Genomic DNA, 18365 nt, shown 5'->3' on the forward strand with positions numbered 1-18365 from the left:
AGAAAAAAAAAGATAACAGACAGAAATTGGGAAATTGCCGTGCTACGTTAGCACGCAGTCAGAGCCCAAGCAAAAGAATGAAAATGAACCTATTCTAGCCAGAGCGCGGCAGACAAAAGAGACGAGTTCCCTGGCTGACATCACTAGGCAGTCGTTCACAGCACCGCCATCGCTCATGCATGAGGCTAATGCTAGTGTAGCACAAACAAGGCGACATGACGAGAAGAGCACATGACCATGCAAATCTGCCGCTGTGTGTTCATATGTTCACTAAGTCAATACAAACAAGCAAGTTTGCACTATGCTCAGCAAGCAAAGAGAAAGAATAACTTTCAAAGCTGCAAAACTTAACAACAGCTGATAACGGATGAACTCTGTATTGTATTTACTCGCATAATGATCGCACTTCTTTGTCTGAAAAATTGAAGCAAATTCAGGAGTGCGATCATTATGTGGATTAAAATTTCCGCAAAAAAAAAAAACAAATTCTTTTTCATTCCACATTTGCTGCGGGAGGACAATAGGTCAACAGACAGGTGGCTGCCGCTGTAACAGTGCGGGACACCAAAACAAGAATGGCGGCCAGTGGAGCAAACCGAACATGTTGAATGCTATTTTTTTTTCTTCTCGTGAGTACATTACATGCATTGAAACAATTTCTCCCGTATCAGTAATGAATACTACTGTTAATATCAGCAAGTTTGCGGCAATAACATAGCCTTGTCCACTTTGAGGGGACAGAAACAGAGATGGGCGCGCTTAGCTGCCAGTGACGTAGAAACACATAGCGGGCATGCTGCGAAAACTGTGGCATTTGTTTCCACTACTATCCTAATACTGCACGTTTCTGCTAAGGGTGAATGAATATCTTAGCTGTGTTACAAGTGTCCGCGTATGAATAGGGTATACTTCTAACGTATCAGTGTAAACATGGCTACTATCGGTGCCGCTCGCGATTTGCTGCATGCCCACGAGTGCAGACGAGAGGAATTGTAAGGCGCCTTTTTTGTTGTTGTTGACCACAACCATTGTAAAGCTTACAAATAATAAAGCTAAGGCAAGTTTGATTGTTCCTTTTTTTTTTTTTCATGGAAGTGCGGAAAGTGATGAAAGGAATGAAATGGGGCATCTGCTTAAGAATATTGGGTGCAGGCAGACCGCTTGATATGTCTTGAAGAGTCGTTCGCGTTCCAATCGGCAGATGGTAAGCACGATCATCATTAGCTAGACTTTGCACAAGGCATATCGCTGCGGCAAGTTCGGGGTGCGATCATTACACAGGAAAGAAAAAAAATCAAATTTTAACGACAAAATCCGGGAATGCGATCATTATGCGAGTGCGATCATTACGCAAGTAAATACAGCATTATCCTAGTGACAGGTTCCCCACACAACCTTGCATTATGGGTCTTTCTTGCACAAATTGCTAAACGTCCCAGCAGGTATCAAACCTGAACATCCCAGCATCCCAGCTTTATTCTTGCTAGCATCTTGCCTTGCCTGCTAACAAGATCCCACACAGTCTCGGAAGTCAGCACAGATTGTTAAGAACACCCGGTAAATGTTTGTGCTGCATTTTGGTTATCACACTGCATCTGTTTTGTTCCGCGCCTGTGTGCCACCACAGCTGGCTGCACAGAGGCATATGTACGAGTGCAGGAAAACTACAGTGGTTGTTGCATCCACAAAGCTTCCTACAAAAATTATTAGATGACGGAACACCGGCACTAATGTCTACGAGAGCTGCAGGTATGCTGGTTCAGCAAGCACGGGAATGATGGTTAGCATGTCGATTCGCCCAAACTTAGTCCTGGCTTCAAGCGGCTTTGTGACTTAGCAAATTTATCACTTCCCCCAAAGCATTATGTTATAAATGCAACAGTTCGCAGCGACTATACAATAAGCAGTGTGTTTTAATGCCTTTTGCGCTTAGAAAAATAGGATTGCTTCACAATTTAGGACAATTAAGGTGGTAACTCGTACTAAGCAAAGCCACGAGGGAGTCTGAAGCCACCAGAACAAATATCAGACAAATTCATGTACTGTCATTCCCACAGTAACTGAACGATCGCAGTGCCAATATTCCCTCTAGTAACCTTAGCAGGAAACTCTATGGTGGCACCTAATTGGTAGCTAACTAGGTAGAGACTTGCCACACTGTGTCACATTTCATAATTCGGTAAAGGATTATGCTGACTACTAACTTGGGCGGCCAGCACGTGGTGTGTGGCTTGAGCTCCACCTTGAAGGTGTACGGGATGTCGGACTTTGCAGTGCCCGTCAGCTCGGTGGCCGGCACGGCGCTGCTCACCAGAACCTCGCCATCCGATGGGGACATTCGTATCCGCTCCTGGCACACAGACTCGAGGCTCTCTCCATAGCGATCCTCTACCTCTACAGTTTGGTTCGTGTTGTCACCCGCTGGTCCGATGGGTTCTGACACTTGGTCCAAGAGGTATAGGACACGGCGGTAGAGCACCAGGAAGCACTTGTGCCAGTTCTGCTTCCCCCCACTGCACCTGTGCTCGGGTTGAAGCACAGTAAAAAGAGAGAGTGAGTGTTGACGCTTGCAAACTGGAGCGATGTGAAGGCACTTTGACTGACTCATTCAGTTTATTGACCTCCTGAAGCAATGCTTGGGCTATGACAGGCGTAGTGAGGGGACTGCATAATAACCACCTGACACTCCTTTTTGTCTGCATCTAAGTTTAAGTACAAGCGTGTTTTTGCATTCTGCCTCGATTGGAATGCTGCCTCTGAACTTGGGATTCGTACACAAAGACATTCTTCTGTTGTTCTCTCTAAGCAATAATCTTAGTTTGCACTATTATGTCTCTTCTTCATGTGTACAAAGTACTCCAGAAAAATGTTCTGTCAATTCACTAGAAGTTTTAGAAATAGCGAATGCAAATGGCTTGTGTAGGCCAAAAGAAGCTATATTTAAGAAGTTATAATAACATAATTTTTTAAAAATTAATAATATCAGTGGCATTGCACACGTACAGAATTTAAACACTTTCATACATGAGACTGATAGCGTTCACTAACTTTGGGTTTGTTGCGTGAAAGCAAAAGTGAGTTCCGTAAAAGTGATAGTATATTACCAAAGTGACTGAGCAAGATGAGAAACAACCCCTAGACATTACATAGCATTAACAGATGAAATCATACAGAAATCTGTTTAAGCCACCTGTTTCCATGTGACCACTACAGACAAAACCAAACAAAGGAGTTAAATGTGTATTAACCTTGTAACTTTCATCCACGGGAAAAAATTAATTAGGGGTGTATAAATAGTGATTTCTCAAATAGCACAACAAGCCAATCAAAATGAGTATTGTATACTTTTTGAAGTTTTTGAATAATGAATAGCCATTTTCACAATTAATATAAAATGATGCTCACAACCCAGTATTCTTAAAGTTAGCAAGTTTCTGTCATGACATAGTAAGTCATAAAAAGTTGTTTATTAAAAGCACAAATGAAGCATTGGGAGCAAATAAGTAGGTTTTTTTTTTTTTTTCACTTGGACAGGGCTCTTCAGAAAGTGCGAATGATCACTCTACAGCCTTCCAATTATGGCTACCCAAGCGACGTAACCTGCTCCACTACACCAGTTGTCATGTTTTATGTCTATACTATGCCCACGTGGATAAAAATTTACCTTACTCTTGCTCCAATTTTATGTTTGCTTGGACGTAGTTGACGTTCCGAAATAGTATAAAAGTATGTCAAAATTATTTGTACTTACGAATAGCGACTGTATTTGATTCAAAGACCGAATCAAATAGGACACTGCTCAATTCATTATTTCAAAAGTTTTGAATATTCGCACACCCCCACATATTATGAATGATGCGCAAAAGGAGCAAAGACACAAGAACAAAAAGGGCGTCCTTGTGCTCTCGTTCCTTTTGCACATTGATTTTAATAAATCTGTTCCAACTTGCCCGACTTGCTGTCATCCTACACCTGAATTTACTACATTCGCACAGCTAGACTTGACCCGAAAAGATTGCGAACACCTATCCTGACTGACGGTTTCCGAGGGCTCAAGAGATAATTCCCAAAAGCCTCTTACTGTATCTCTTCAGTGAACGAAGAGAGTAGGAAGGACAAGTGCACAAAGTTTCTAGCTACTGACCACTATACTGAGCACACTTTAGCTCAAAACAATATCACACAGTACCTGCTCACATTAGCGCAAGCAATTTTTTTGCTTTGCCTAACACTACTCAGCCACGGGAGCAAGAGTTTGTCCAGCACGACAGTATTATGATCTACACCTCACAGCTGCTCGGGAAGTACGAAGCTGCTGCTTGCAGAGGGCAAACATGGGCATGCCTGCACATACCTGCATACAGATGCGATTGACGTTTGTGAAAGGATCGAGGTTCATTCCTTTGCTTGACGTTTTGTGTTGGTGGCTCAAAGCGAATCAGCGCCTCAGTATAACAGGGAATACACTTTTAGCATCAGAACTACAATTCTTTTTCTTCTTTAAAAGAAAAAAAATATGTTACGTGCAGGCCCGGTAATCTAACCACACTGTTTGTGGCTTTCCTCAGGCTCTGGTACACAGAAGAATGAAACACTTAAGGCAGACCCACACTTCAAAAAGCCAGTAGGGTTGTGTGGAACTTATATAAGATCAGAATGGGAGCAATATGGACAGTTCAAGCTAACAGGTCACATAAAACGAACATTTTACGTAAGCACTTGTATTTTCTTTTCTTCCAATTTAGGAAGTGTGGCTATAGGTAGCCAATATGGTCGACAATGATGCAGCTTATCCTTGGCAAGCAACAACTAGCATCAAGATCTTGCAATCAACCTTAGTAAAGCTTAACAGTGTTGCTAACAAGATACCATCTTACTTGTTGCCTGACGGGACTCACTTAGAACAGTTATTAAATTAAACAGGCCCAAACCATACACAATTTGTCACTTCCTTCTTTATGCACATTTTGTACAGTATTTAATAATTCAGGATATTCCTGACTGAATGTAATGAATCTTCAACAAGACGTTGCAGCCAAGCCAATTAAACCTTGTGAAAACATGCATGCTTAGCACTGGTTACTAAGCTAAGTTAATAATGTGTGTGTGTGTGTGTGTGTGTGTGTGTGTGTGTGTGTGTGTGTGTGTGTGTGTGTGTGTGTGTGTGTGTGTGTGTGTGTGTGTGTGTGTGTGTGTGTGTGTGTGTGTGTGTGTGTGTGTGTGTGTGTGTGTGTGTGTGTGTGTGTGTGTGTGTGTGTGTGTGTGTGTGTGCACATGCGGGCATGCGTGTGTAAGCAAACACACACTTAGTAATGATTAGTAGGCTAAACTGTGTGCACATGTATATACGTTAGAATGTAAGCACACACTTCTACTCAGTATTAAGCTAAACTCACATTTACTTTATACGTGGCTCTGAATAATATCTTTTAGTTGATCTGCACCAAAAGAACTTTCTGCAGCGAGCGGCAGCATCACCAACTTCTTCCTAATTCCTTAAAGTTTGAAGGGTGGTTCATGCATTGCACACTAAGCAACTCTGCCTCACACAGAGCAAAACAATGTAAATGTAGCTACGAACAAGGAGCACATAATGTCTTGCAAAACAGAGCGCAGAAGTGTTGCAGAAAAAGGGGGCCAAGACAGGAAAGACTTTCACGAAGAGCATCTTTACTGTCTTGGTCTCCTTTCCCCGGAACACTTCTGTGCTCCGATTTGCAAGACACAATGTCAAACCAATTAGCCCAAGAGCTTACTATTTTAAAGGAGCACAAAGCATACGGCCAAAACATTACGATAACGATATAGTGAAATATCAATAATTTTAAACCTCTTAATTCGGAGTGATGCATAATTAGAATTGCCCTGTTGATCCCGGCAAGGACCTATATACTTGAATAGATAGACCACTTTTTGGACAAACCCATGACAAAAATTAAGGCTTGGTACGTCGCTAGCTACCCTAACGTCATGTGCCGTAAAAATGATGAGGTAAGATTCATAGGAAGCCGAGACCGAACCAGAGCAAGCAGGGCAGCGCACGCCCTCGTTTCCCGTCCGGCTTAAAAGGAGCAGGAAGGAGACCTTAGCGTTTGCCTGATCATGTTACAGTGCACACTCTGTTGCCGCCATTCTCCTTGGCTCAGCCTCGCACGTTTTCCCTCGCACTCAGAGCAAACGGCGCGCATGAGGCACAATCTTACAGCACGTAAACTTTGTATGGAACCCAGGCTTCTTCCGGCACAAGTTATCGCATACTGATGGAAGACTTTCAATGCGAGCCCAGTGACAGCTTTGGTTTGGTACGCCGTACTGCATACGTTATTGACCTCCTTAGTTCGAACTCTGTTTTATTCGAATAAATTTCCAGTCCCCTTGCAGTTCAAATTAACAAGAATCTACTATACAAGCAACAGATTATATCAATCTCACTTTTGCTGACAAAAGCAAATGCACTCCTTTATTACCAAACAAATAAGTAAAATTGACATCACTTATGATCAACAAAAAGCACAGGTATTCAACAACTCCCACAATGCAATACTTGATGATTGCCCTAAATTTTACAAAACAGCTGTGAATTCCCATCATGGTATGGTTGTGTGCTGCAGTTGTTTGAACAACTGGCTATCTTACCAAGTCAATGTGTAATAAAGTACTACAAGATAACCTATTGAAAGGAACTTGACTTAGAACTCGTATAACATATATTTGGTTACCAATCTTTGCATAACTCCAAAATCAAGAGTTGAAACAAAGGGTGATATGAAACTAACTAAAATATGAAGAAAAAAAGTTGACTAATTAATGTAAACCACAATGGAAAAATGTGCATCTTGGCATCGTGCATCTCGTATACATGAACACAACTGGATGGCCACAGCAAACACATGCTTCTCGCCAAGCACTAACTTGCAGCACTCAGTGCCTGCAAACATAAAATAGTGCATCGTTACACCGCACATACTACAAGGACACTACGAAGCGATCAAGAATGCCAAACGAGCGCTGCATAGTGGAAGCATGTCCACATTACAATAACCAAAGTCTCGTGAGAGCCTGTTCACAGAAGCACAGATTCAAATCACGTACTATTGGCAGTCTAACAGTCTGAACCAATCAACATGATGCAAAGGTAAGGACAGAGAAGACATGAGAGCAGAAACTGAGGCTGTCAATCGTGACAAAGTGCACGGCATACATGCTGTGTGGGGAAAGTCCACAACAGAAGCCACAGAAGCCAGGCACCAGCAAAATAAGCAGAGGGCATGTAAACAAGGTGAAAGGTAAGCAGCATGCGCGGCGTTGCACAGATCAGAGCAAGGCAGGAAATGCGGCAAAGCAGGGCGTGGAGAAGGTGATGATGGTGGTGGCTGATGATGATCGCTAGCGGTGCAGGGGGAATGGTCGTCACCTGAGCACCTTGACCCAGCCGCGGGGCAGCGAGCTGTCAAATGTCACCTCACACACGTTCGGGGCGAACTTGACGTGTGGTCCGGGCGTCGACGGTGGCGTGGTGCTCAAGGAACGTTCGGTCGCCATGGTGTCCGAGAACTTGCGCACGTACTCGGCAGGGACTCCGCACGTGCTGGGAACGGATGTGGAACACTTCGGGTGGCACACTGCACCACACTCTGCAGCGGGATAAGAAGAAAAGGCAAGGAAAATAAAATGGCCCAGTAAGCTAGCATAATGCCTCTATGGAAACTACTTCTTTGGAAACACTTTCAGTGCTTTGCCTGAGCATGCTTGGCTAGAAAGCAAGGAAACAGCGTGACAAAACACAGACTGTGTCGTCGGGTCTTGGCGACTAAAGTTACGGCTTCATACCAAACCAACATATATCTAGTCATAGTGGTTGCACAACATTCAGGGAGCCAAAGAAACCGCCTCACCAATGAAAGCGAGCGTACAGGATGACCTATAGCTTGCCATCCTTGCGAAACACTGTGTGGCAGCCCCCCATTCCGAAAGCCATTTGTAGGAGCACATCGGTCTCTTTAAGCAGCTTCAGCAACCTGTCACATGACCAGCTTTAGATTTACATGGCAGGCTCAAAAATGCTATGTGAATAGTGCGTTGGCTGCCGGCCCTCAGACGCATTTACGGCGACAGCAAATGGATGCAGACAAGAAAGGAGGGGGGTGGTCGTTTATGCCATTGCCATTGATGCCAATTCCATTGATGAAAGGATTGTAGCACAACAACGATTGCTACACCCAACACACTATGTGAGAAGTGGTCACACCTGCAGTAAATCCACAATCATTTGAATTGCACAGAGACATGTTCATTAGGACCGACAATCACTTACTTCCTGCTGTTGTGCCTTAAACACAATGACAACAGTACACCGTGCCACTTGTAAACTAGTGTGAATGGACACGAGGGCCATTTGCCACGTTTATGCAGATAATTCCATATTTCCTCTGCACTGATAAATTTATGTGGCTGCCTCATTTCAAGGTGGCAAAAGATGCGGAATCATGACAGAACAATGGCACATTTCACGAGAACATAGTGCATGAGTCAATGAGCTTTACGTCGGGACTGCGAAATAAAAGTAACTAACACCTGGGAGCAGCCAACAGCGAATGTGTTGTCACAATGCCGTGATGGCAAGAAGCAAGAAATAGTGCCAGAAGCACAGAGTCGAGAACCTCACTGCTTAATTGGTAAGATTGTGCCCATAAAGACAAACAATACTCAAATAACGATAGTAATAAGCACACTCATCAATCGTTGCATCTTATCTGAGGGTTCAAGTTCATCTGCTATTTACAATAAAACCTCGTTAAACCGTACCCGCTTAAACAGTAGTTTCGTTTTAAAATAGGGGTGTGCGAATATTGCAATTTTCGAATACGAATCGAATACGAATAAGGTGAAAAACTCTCTTCGAATATCGAATCGAATATCGAATACATGTGTAGTATTAAAAAATTTCAAGAGTGGTAACAATAGCTTTATTACCCTTTTAAAAATAATATTGCATTTTACAAGGTTGCTTCAAATCAAAGAGGTACTCATTATGGATAATGGACTCAGGTAATTCTCTCAGTCAGGTAAAACGCTTGTTACAGCTTGTCGTGAAGGAAAATTAACTGTTCAATATGGTCAGAAAGTAAACGCTCCCTATGCACTGTCACATTTCTACTGCTAGAAAAGACTCTTTCACTAGGAACTGAGGTGGCAGGGATCGCCAAGTACTTCTGGGCGAGTGCACTTAAAGGCGGGTACCTGAAGCGGCCAACGGACTGCCACCACTCACAAGGATTCATGCCCCTTTTCTGAAGAGGCTTTTCCGCATAGTCTGGAACTTCCCTCTCTGGGGCAGATGCCAAATGTGTCGTCTATTTGTTCATCACTAGATTGTCAAAAGCATTCCATACACTCGATGCGACCAGTAGACACGAAGTCGACGCTGGCATGGCAGTGTCCCCACTGCGTTCCACGACAGCTGCCTGGAGCTCCCTTGTCACAAGGTCTTTCAGACAGATCACCTGACCAGATGCCTGATGAACTGTGGCCTTAAAGCACGGATCAAGAAACATGCCTAGGCGGCCCGCTTCATCAAATTCGCACTCCGCACAAAGAGTCTTGATACATTTTGCAACAACGTTAGCAAACCCCGAGTTGCCTTTGCAACCTTCAAGGTGATGGAGCATTCCAAAAATAATTGGAATTACAAAGAGTGGTGAAAAATAAACCGAAACTGATCATGTCTCAAGGGCCTGAAGCAGATAGACTGAAACACAGCATACAGATAATGAGCGGATCATGCGAAGTTCTCGGTTAATAAACATGTTCTTAGGAGAATGCGGAGCAAGCATGCAATTGGTTAATTGTTCAATTATTCGCAGTCTATCCGAATATTCACCGTTTCCACCGTTGTTCGGCCGTCCTCGAATATTCGTGAATTTCCGAATATGCATTCTCGAATCGAATACTCCTCGAATAGGGAAAATATTCGATTCTTATTCGAAATTTCGAATATTCGCACACCCCTATTTTAAAAGTAGCAAAGTCAAATCCCCGACTCAGCGGCCATTGAACATGTGTTTTGTATCCGCATAAACCGTACCAGCTTATTGCGTACGTATCGGTTAACACATAGTGTTTCCACTTTTCGTCGCGCAAACACGGCGGTACTTAGTCTCCATCGGGCAGCCCGGCAGAACAAGCCTCAGAGTTCAGAACAACAGCCTCCAAGCGCCCTGCACGTTTGTGCGTGAAGCTACATCGACATCAACATCATTTCAGCGTCGTGCCAGAGAGCGTTGTGGCGTCGTGCAAGCAAGGACTCGCGTTATTGCTGAAGCTCGGATAAAAAGAAGACGCCGGATGCTCAGCACAGAAGAAAAATTAGACATTGTTCGTGCTATCGAACGTGACACAAAGAAGTCAGCACTGGCACGCGACATGGGTCTACTGTTGACTACAGTGTGTGGCATTTGGAATGCAAAGAAGTTGCTCGGCAGCGCTGCTGCGACCACCAATAGATGTTGGCTACGAGGTTCGATTTTCGCTATTGTTGCATCTGTTGTTACCGAAGTGTCGCCTAGCGACAGTGATGAGGACGACACGGGAAGCGATAGCACGGGTGATTCAGGCCCGAGAGTGGCAGAAGATGCAAGTTACGTCAGCCCCATGAATGCAATCGTCGCAACGAGAACAGCACCCCGCAATGAAAAAGGTGCCCCGTGACTTCTGCAGTGTTACCGCGCGCATGCATGGAGAATACGTAATGCCAACGAGAAATCTGCCATGCGAGTGTTTACCGAGAAGAGGGGGATGGCTGAAAAGCTGGCTCGCAGCTTCAGTAAGTTTGAGGCCGCTGTCGTCACTACTAGGCCGCCGCGGCATCAAACGAGAATAGCACTTTTATTTCGCGAAGTAAATAAATACTGCATATCTTTTTACCCTTTCATCACACTATCTCCGGGTTCCCTTTTTTGACAGGTAAGTAGGCGATCTCATGCTATTTCGGCTAAGCAGTACTGCCGTTTAGTACGTACTTTTTCCGAATCTGGCCTACTACCGTTTAACTAGGTTTCACTGTACGCATGTCTCACTGTACATTACTGAGTAACCGCTTGTGCTCGCGTCAATTCAAGAATGCACAATGCCAACCACGCTGCGAGCACCATCTGATCAGACAGGTGTCTTTTACTGCAGAGTTGGTGACAACGTCGAAGGTGTGTTGTGCCAAGCAACGAGTAGGTAAAAGTGACAAATCGGTGAAAAATCAATCACGTGCAAAAACTAAAACAATGTACGCGTTGACAGCATCAGTTGGGTTCCACTGTGCCGCTTGTCACTCTGGCAGTGGCTGAACCACGTGCACCCAAGCACCCCGCGCATACCTTGGCACCGAGAGGCGTAGCGGCCAAAGTGGATGGCGTCGAGGCAGGCGGCGCACTTGGTGGGGCGCATGCACAGCACCACGTGGAACCGGTGAGGGATGTTGTGTTGCATGCGCAGGGACGGAGGGGGAAGCGCACTGCTGCTCTCCCCACTGGCATCACCGACATCCTCCTGGGACACCTGGGCCTTGGCCACCTCTGCGAGGAGGAAGGGAGAGAGAGAGAGACAGTCTGGCAGGCTGCTTAGTTACAGCCAAACATGGGCTAATGATATTACAGTTGAACGTAATCACACTCAATGCAGATATAATAAATTATTAGGTATAATTAGGTACAGTAGAACCTTATTTATATGTTCTGAAAAAAAAAAAAACGCAAGATATGTGTTAACCGGGAAAACGTGCGATCTGAAGTAACTAAAAACTCTCACAGACTCAACATTAGCTGACATCTAGATATTGCGAAGTGCTGCACGAATCGCTGCAGCGAGAGACGCGTTTTCTCGTTTACCTATTTTGTGGTGTTTTAAGACAGCGACGGGAACCCAAAATGAAATCGAGCTGGTTGGCGACATCGGAATACAATGCCTACGATGCTGCTGGAGCATAACATGACGCTCGCACCGCGTCGCCTACAAGAGGGAATGGCGGTGTGTTTGGGTTATCGCTTACTAAGAGAGGAGATGAGATGAGGTGAGAGGAGATGTGCTGGTACCAAAACAAGAACCTGAATGCGTACTGATGTTTTCATGTGAGATAGGTGAGCAAGTATTGCAGGGAAGCTGATGCAGCGGGCGGCTACTGTTTTCGATCGGGTGCAACTCACGCATTCTTTTGTTTACATGCAATCTAGTGCCCAGAAAACTTATACGGTCGCAGTTTGGCGATGTACTGAACGTTTAAGCAGGCAAAAAATAAGCGTAACCCAATTTGGTAATTTTTTGTGTTCTCTATGATGAGCATTGGCACCAGGAAATCGTATGTAATGGAATAGTATCCACACGGTTCTAGTGTAGATCCAGAACGTTTATGGGAAATATCAGCATGCAAAGAATTAGCACCTGCAACAAATATCGGATATGATCGAAATATCGGATATGTTGGACTTGAACCTCCTTATAACGAAACGAGATATTACAAAATAATGGATATACCGAAGTAAATGAAATTCCCTCTGAAATCCCTACAGAGGTACTTGTATTTCAAACCTCCTTTCAACGAAGTGAAATTGTCCTGCCAATTGATATAACAAACTACATTTGTCTCCGAAATTTTAACAAAGTACCCAACAGTTGCACGCCGAGTACATTGCATTCCGCAGGGGTCTGCACTCCTACACCGCAGCAGTTCAACACTCCCACATCCTTGCATCGAATACGTCGTCAAGCAACGCTGGTCTTTCTTACCATCACGCCTAGCTGTGCACGTGCACAGAAGGAGCAGCTCACTATCATAATTTTCCACTGACCTCCCTCTCTTGCGCATGCCTGGCTGCGTGAGCCACACGACTATGCGCTGCAGCGTGAAATATTAGTGCGTTCATTTCTACTGTGCGGCGTGCCGCGCAGGATGGCGCAGCTGGGCCCGGCGAGATCTCCCCGACACAACCTCAGGGCTCGCGCACAAGCCTACCGGAGTTGTGCCATGCTGTGTGGCTATGCACCATGGTAAGAATCATTAGTGCACTTACTTCCCTCGTTCTCAATAGGGGCTGGTTTAACAGGTCTTAACATGCCCAGTCTGTGCAAAATCTGTGCAAGTAAAATTTAAAGTTGGTAAAGTTGGTGCTGCTTCATCGTTGAAGCAGCACGAATGAAATTTTTCTTCACTAGAAGAGAAATAAAAGGAATGTAATGTCGACAGTGCGGTCTTGTGTCACACTTTGCATGCACTGTTCTGAAGATGACGGACTTATAACAGGTTCAGTGCAAAAGTGCTGTTAAAAATATTCTGCAGCAAAACAAGGAGAGAGAAAGAAAAAAAATAAAACAAAGGTCGCATTGCAAGGTGCCAGCATGAAGGAATATGCTGCAAGTGTAATGTGAAAAGGTGTTCAGCTGGTAAAGGCCTTTGTTATTTAAAGATAGCTTCTGCATCTCAGCTTCAACATCATGCCACTGTACTCACAATCATCACAAGGTTTCAAAATACAAAGTGCTCATCTGGTGACATGTTCTGGGGTTATTATGGTGGATAATTGATAAGCAATGCCAGATGAAACTTTGTGCTCAAGACTGATGAAGCACAAGACCATGCCCAAGACCTAGTAAACTTGAATTCACAATGTTCGCTGGAATAAAAGAGAATGGAATCACAGGTTAAGAGTTTTTGAAATGGTGCCTGAAGGTAGTTCTGAGAGAACGTACATAATTTAACCAAAGTATTAACTCTATAACAGGTGCCTTAGTACCGCATAGCTTGTATAAGTGACTGCAAAACATGAATCTTTAAGCATTTAGAGCCATACCTTAAAAGGCTCCTTACCAACTTTGGTTGTATGCTGGATGTTGTAACGCGTCCTCTAGGGAGCGTTCTGCCGGGAAAAATTTTTCAAATTGGCTCATTAATAGCCGAGATAGAAATATTTCAGTGCCGCGAACCCATGATTTCAGGAGGTGAGCTCCACTGCCAAGTAAGACTCTCTCCACTCGCCCCATCTAGCCTCTGCAAGCGAAGTTCCTGCCCTGCATTTGCCCATACCGGACCTCGGGGATCGCGTGACGCATACTTCTGGGGCCCTGCTTTCATTTTTTTTTCTCTGCTTTTTTGCAGCATGGCACACTTTTTGGAAGAGTCTTTTTGGAAGAAGTTTTGGGGAGTCTTTTTGGAGGACCACTAACTAAAATACTAATTTACATACAGTAGACTCCCTTTAAGACGAACTCGAAGGGACCATGAAAATTTGTTCATCTTATCAGAAGTTCGTCTTAGAAGAATAGTGGGCAACATGACCAGGTGCGTCCAAATATCTTACTTCAAAATGATAAATGAAGTCAACTTAAGATGGCCGAAAAATAACATAAATAGCAGTTATTTAGCTGAAGTTAATAGAAAACTGATTTCAAATGGTACTTTTTCTTGGTTTCATCCAGTTCGTGATGGATGTTTAAAGCTTCTGTGCAAGTTGGTGAGCAGCCACCACCCATGTAATCTCACCTAATGACCTTAAAGATCCTTCTGTGCCTTTGTGATGCTGGAAGAAGTTCGCTAGGGAGCAGGCATCTGCCACCTCACATGTAATCAGTGCAGGCTCCAAGCTTGCGAAAGTACGAAGGTGCACGCTGAGCACACGGCAAAGCTACGCAACCTAGAGGAAAGTCTAGGTTACGGATCGGGATCGTCTATAACATCGTCCTCGCGCGCCGTACACTGTGTGTGCAAGCGAAAGCGTGCGACGGTGAGTCGACAATGGCGGCTCAACCTCGCGTGTGCAAAGGAGGAAATAGGGGTGTAATGGGGGTGTAAGCGAATGTAACCTCATCATTTCCTAGCTTCAATCTCACAGATGCAATATATGCCATAAAATAGATCGTAAAAAAGTCATCAGAGGAAACTTCGTTCACCCGCCAACTGATGATCACGGTGGTTGGTCATGCAAGTAACATTTCCCTCTTCCACCTGAAGAAATAACACTTTGCTACCTGTTGGGGACAATTTCTTACGCCTACCAAAAGAAACGGTTTAGCTGGGTGGCATTTTCAGCTAAGCTGCAAATTTTTAAATCACGTCAGCGGTCGAAATACTTCTGCAATTGTTTTCTGTGTTAGAAAAAAAAAGCGTTTTGACTTGACCTGACTGACGTGACTCGAGTGACGTGACCTGACTGGCGTGACGTAACCGATCAACTGAGTTAAAGGTGCTCTGTACCTGTACGCGCAGCTCCGCTGACGCTCGGAGAGAGCGTCAGTGCGGTGAGCAGTGCACGGCTCTTGGGAGAAGTTGGCACGGCAGCGGTTTCGGATGCTTGAGGGTTGCTCTGCCGAGCCTCGGCTGCTGCCATTGTCTGGTTCACTGCAGTAACACGTGTCAAAAAATGAAGAGGAATGCAGTACCTTGCGCATATCTTGCGTGCAATATGCAATAGGTATGGTGATCAGAGGCACTGCCAACCAAAAGTAATACAGACCCAGTAGTTTGCACGGATCCCTGTTATGCAATTCCCATCAGCGAGAGAATTTTCAATCCAATACACATAATTCAAGAGGTTTGAAATAAGTGGGCGTGATGCCATAGATAAGACAGGGCCTTGCCAACCACGCCTTAAAGAAAAACGCTACTGTTTTCATGGCACGATGCAATGTACAGAACCTTTCAAAGAGAATCTTGAACACCTGTAGAAAATCAAATTAATAAATGCTTAAAGAAGAATGAAGAAGTGGGTTACTTGTCATAAAGCCCTGCACATAACATGAAGCTAAATAAGAGGGTGAATCAGAAAATCTTTGCCCCTATTTTTATTTGCCAAAATTAGGTATATACAGGTAATTACATATATAGCTTACACTATTTAGCTTACACTATTTTTCACTATTTTTCACGTAGCTTAAACGTAGCTTACACTATTTTTCCACATAGTCCCCACGCCGGTTAAGACATTTGTCCCACTGCAGCACTAAATTTGAGAAATGTCATCAGTCAGCGATTCACACGGCCTCCCCGAATGCTCATTGTCATGCAAGCCTTCACGGCTTTCTGCAAACTCGCTACACCCCAACCTCACACTCCTCAAAGCGAGACACCCTTCCCCATATGTGGGTTGCATTTCCCTGTGGATTTCGATAGGCGTCCGACCCTTGCTTCATAGAAAATGAATCACACTTCGTTGCTCGTATGCCGTTGACATGTGAAGCACAGCCGCCATCTCCAACAACTGACAACAGCGCCGTGCCGCAAAGCTACAGGCAGATAAGGCCGGGCCAGTCCAAGAAAGGTCCACTGCTGGGAATGGATATATGTTGACTTTGCATTTAGAGCCGTAATATGGTTCAAAAAAAAACATAGGGGCAAGGACTTTCCGATTCGCCCGTTTATATTACAAAGGGCAATCTTCAGGCCACAATAATAGAAAAAGATTTATCTGCCCGGTATCTGTCCCATCTATGCTAACATTCACAAGGCTACCTTTGTACACATACACATAAATACACAAGAAAGTGTACGGTAGGACGGCCACCAGGGTAGCTTGATTGGTAAAGCACCACATGTGTAACGTGGGAGATGTATGTTTGGTTACCACCAAAACAAAGTCTTTTATGAGGGGGAGGGGGGGGGTCCACTTCAATTTTCAGTTTTCTTATTATTTCAACATTTCAATTAAACATAGGCAATAGTTTTCCTGTGCTTTCTTTGGCTTCATTGTCTGTTTTCTTTACGTGTTTGTAACTAACGAAAAATCAAGCCCCACAGATCCCCTAATTCTCCTCACTCACATGAAGATGAGGTCATACAAGCCCAAAGGTCATATAAGACCAATAACTGCTTCAACCCGTGAAAATTTTTGTATCTGCCTATAATACAAGAAGCAAACTTGGTATGCCATAATTACTAATTCATTGTTTAAGCCTCTTAGGGTCCTTTGATTCAATGTGTAGCATTTTTGTTCTTTTCTGGCAGCCATCCACAAGTGTACAAAGGGCTACCCATGATGCTATACTATGCTGTCCAAACAGTATATAGTGTCCAAGAAACAAAGCCTTTTGGAAAAATATATCTTGGTGATCCACTGATGTCTGAAAAATATAAGCAAATGTGGGTCTGTTGTTGTAGACACAGAAAAAGATATGCGGATCCCACACACTGTGGGAATTGATGTAAGCGAAGCTTCTTGTGCCGTTTGCTTTGATTAGCGATAATTAGCGGTGATGTTGACGACGAATGTTTCATTCCTTTAACATTTAGTGTAACACGAGAGTCACGAGTTGATGCTAAATGTTACCTACCTTGCGTGCACCACTGCTGTTTGTGCAGTACACAGAACACACGGGGCGAGGTGTTTGCTTGAGGCATTTTTGTGCGCCATACTTCTTAACCACTGAGAAGGTTGGGCATATTCATTGCCACACATGGCACATCGCATTGTGGCACAAGTATTAAATTTTAATTGAATTGTGGGACTGTATGTGCCAAAACCACAATTGGATTATGGGGCACGCCGTAGTGGCGGACTCTGGATTAAATTTTACACCGTGGTGTTCTTTAACGTGTCCCTAAATCTAAGTGCATGATCTTTTTTTTAAATTTTTTAGTTCGCCCCCGCTGAAATGCGGATGCCCCGGTCGAGATTAAACCCGCAACCTCGAGCAATGCCATAGCCGCAAAGCTACCGTGGCTGGCAGGCACAGAAGTATTGATTTGACGTGTAATCCCTTCCACAGTGTCATTGAGACCGTACGCGGTGCGCTTTAACGCGCCTCTGCTTCTGCATGCCCTGTGTAAGTTGTCCGACTGACAAATTTGTATGCCATTTATTTTTTCAGAAACAGCAGAAACATATCCTACCATACTTTGAACTTACATTTATCCCATTTGCCCACAACCGCAGTCGTGTCTGTAGTAGTAGCATGTCCTTGCCTTCTTACGTCAGTTATTCCCTATCAACTCCCTCATCCCAGTGTATGGAAACTGCGAGTGAACAGTGGCAAGGCATTCACTCGTTTCGTGACTGCATCGCTTCTACCCATTCTCTGCCTCCTCTCCCCCCCCTACTCTCTACCATTCTACCTAGCTTCCCTCTGGGCTTGCACGTTACTAGAATGGTAAGCGCTGCAATTTCTGCAATGCTTTTGCGGGGAGTCACAGATAATCACAGCTGTCAAGAGGCTAATGTGGCGATGCCCAGGGACCTCCAGAGGGCATTGAGCATATTCGACAGAGTGCAAAGGTTCAAATGAGTTTCTCGCTTTGCCTTTCCTCTCCGTCGCCCTCTTGTACTGTATACACGCTCTGAACAAAGCAGTGTGCCAGACAGCAATAGCAGCAGCAGCAGCAGTGGGAAACTCAA

The 18365-nt window shown here is 44.4% G+C and overlaps 1 protein-coding gene across 6 annotated transcripts in view; it reads right to left on the reverse strand.

Annotated features, from left to right (window-relative positions):
- LOC135919512 (citron Rho-interacting kinase-like) overlaps nucleotides 1-18365 on the reverse strand; it is a 134292-nt gene that overhangs the window by 20864 nt on the left and 95063 nt on the right. For all 6 annotated transcript variants that reach the window (XM_065453387.1, XM_065453390.1, XM_065453388.1 and 3 more), the window contains 4 exons: nucleotides 15233-15376; nucleotides 11367-11564; nucleotides 7415-7634; nucleotides 2205-2519 (listed from right to left, as the gene is read on the reverse strand). In XM_065453387.1, the coding sequence (XP_065309459.1) occupies nucleotides 2205-2519; nucleotides 7415-7634; nucleotides 11367-11564; nucleotides 15233-15376 (877 nt within the window). The remainder of the gene's footprint in view (nucleotides 1-2204; nucleotides 2520-7414; nucleotides 7635-11366; nucleotides 11565-15232; nucleotides 15377-18365) is intronic.

Source organism: Dermacentor albipictus, chromosome 2 (assembly GCF_038994185.2).
Source record: "Dermacentor albipictus isolate Rhodes 1998 colony chromosome 2, USDA_Dalb.pri_finalv2, whole genome shotgun sequence".
Lineage (NCBI taxonomy): Eukaryota > Metazoa > Arthropoda > Arachnida > Ixodida > Ixodidae > Dermacentor > Dermacentor albipictus.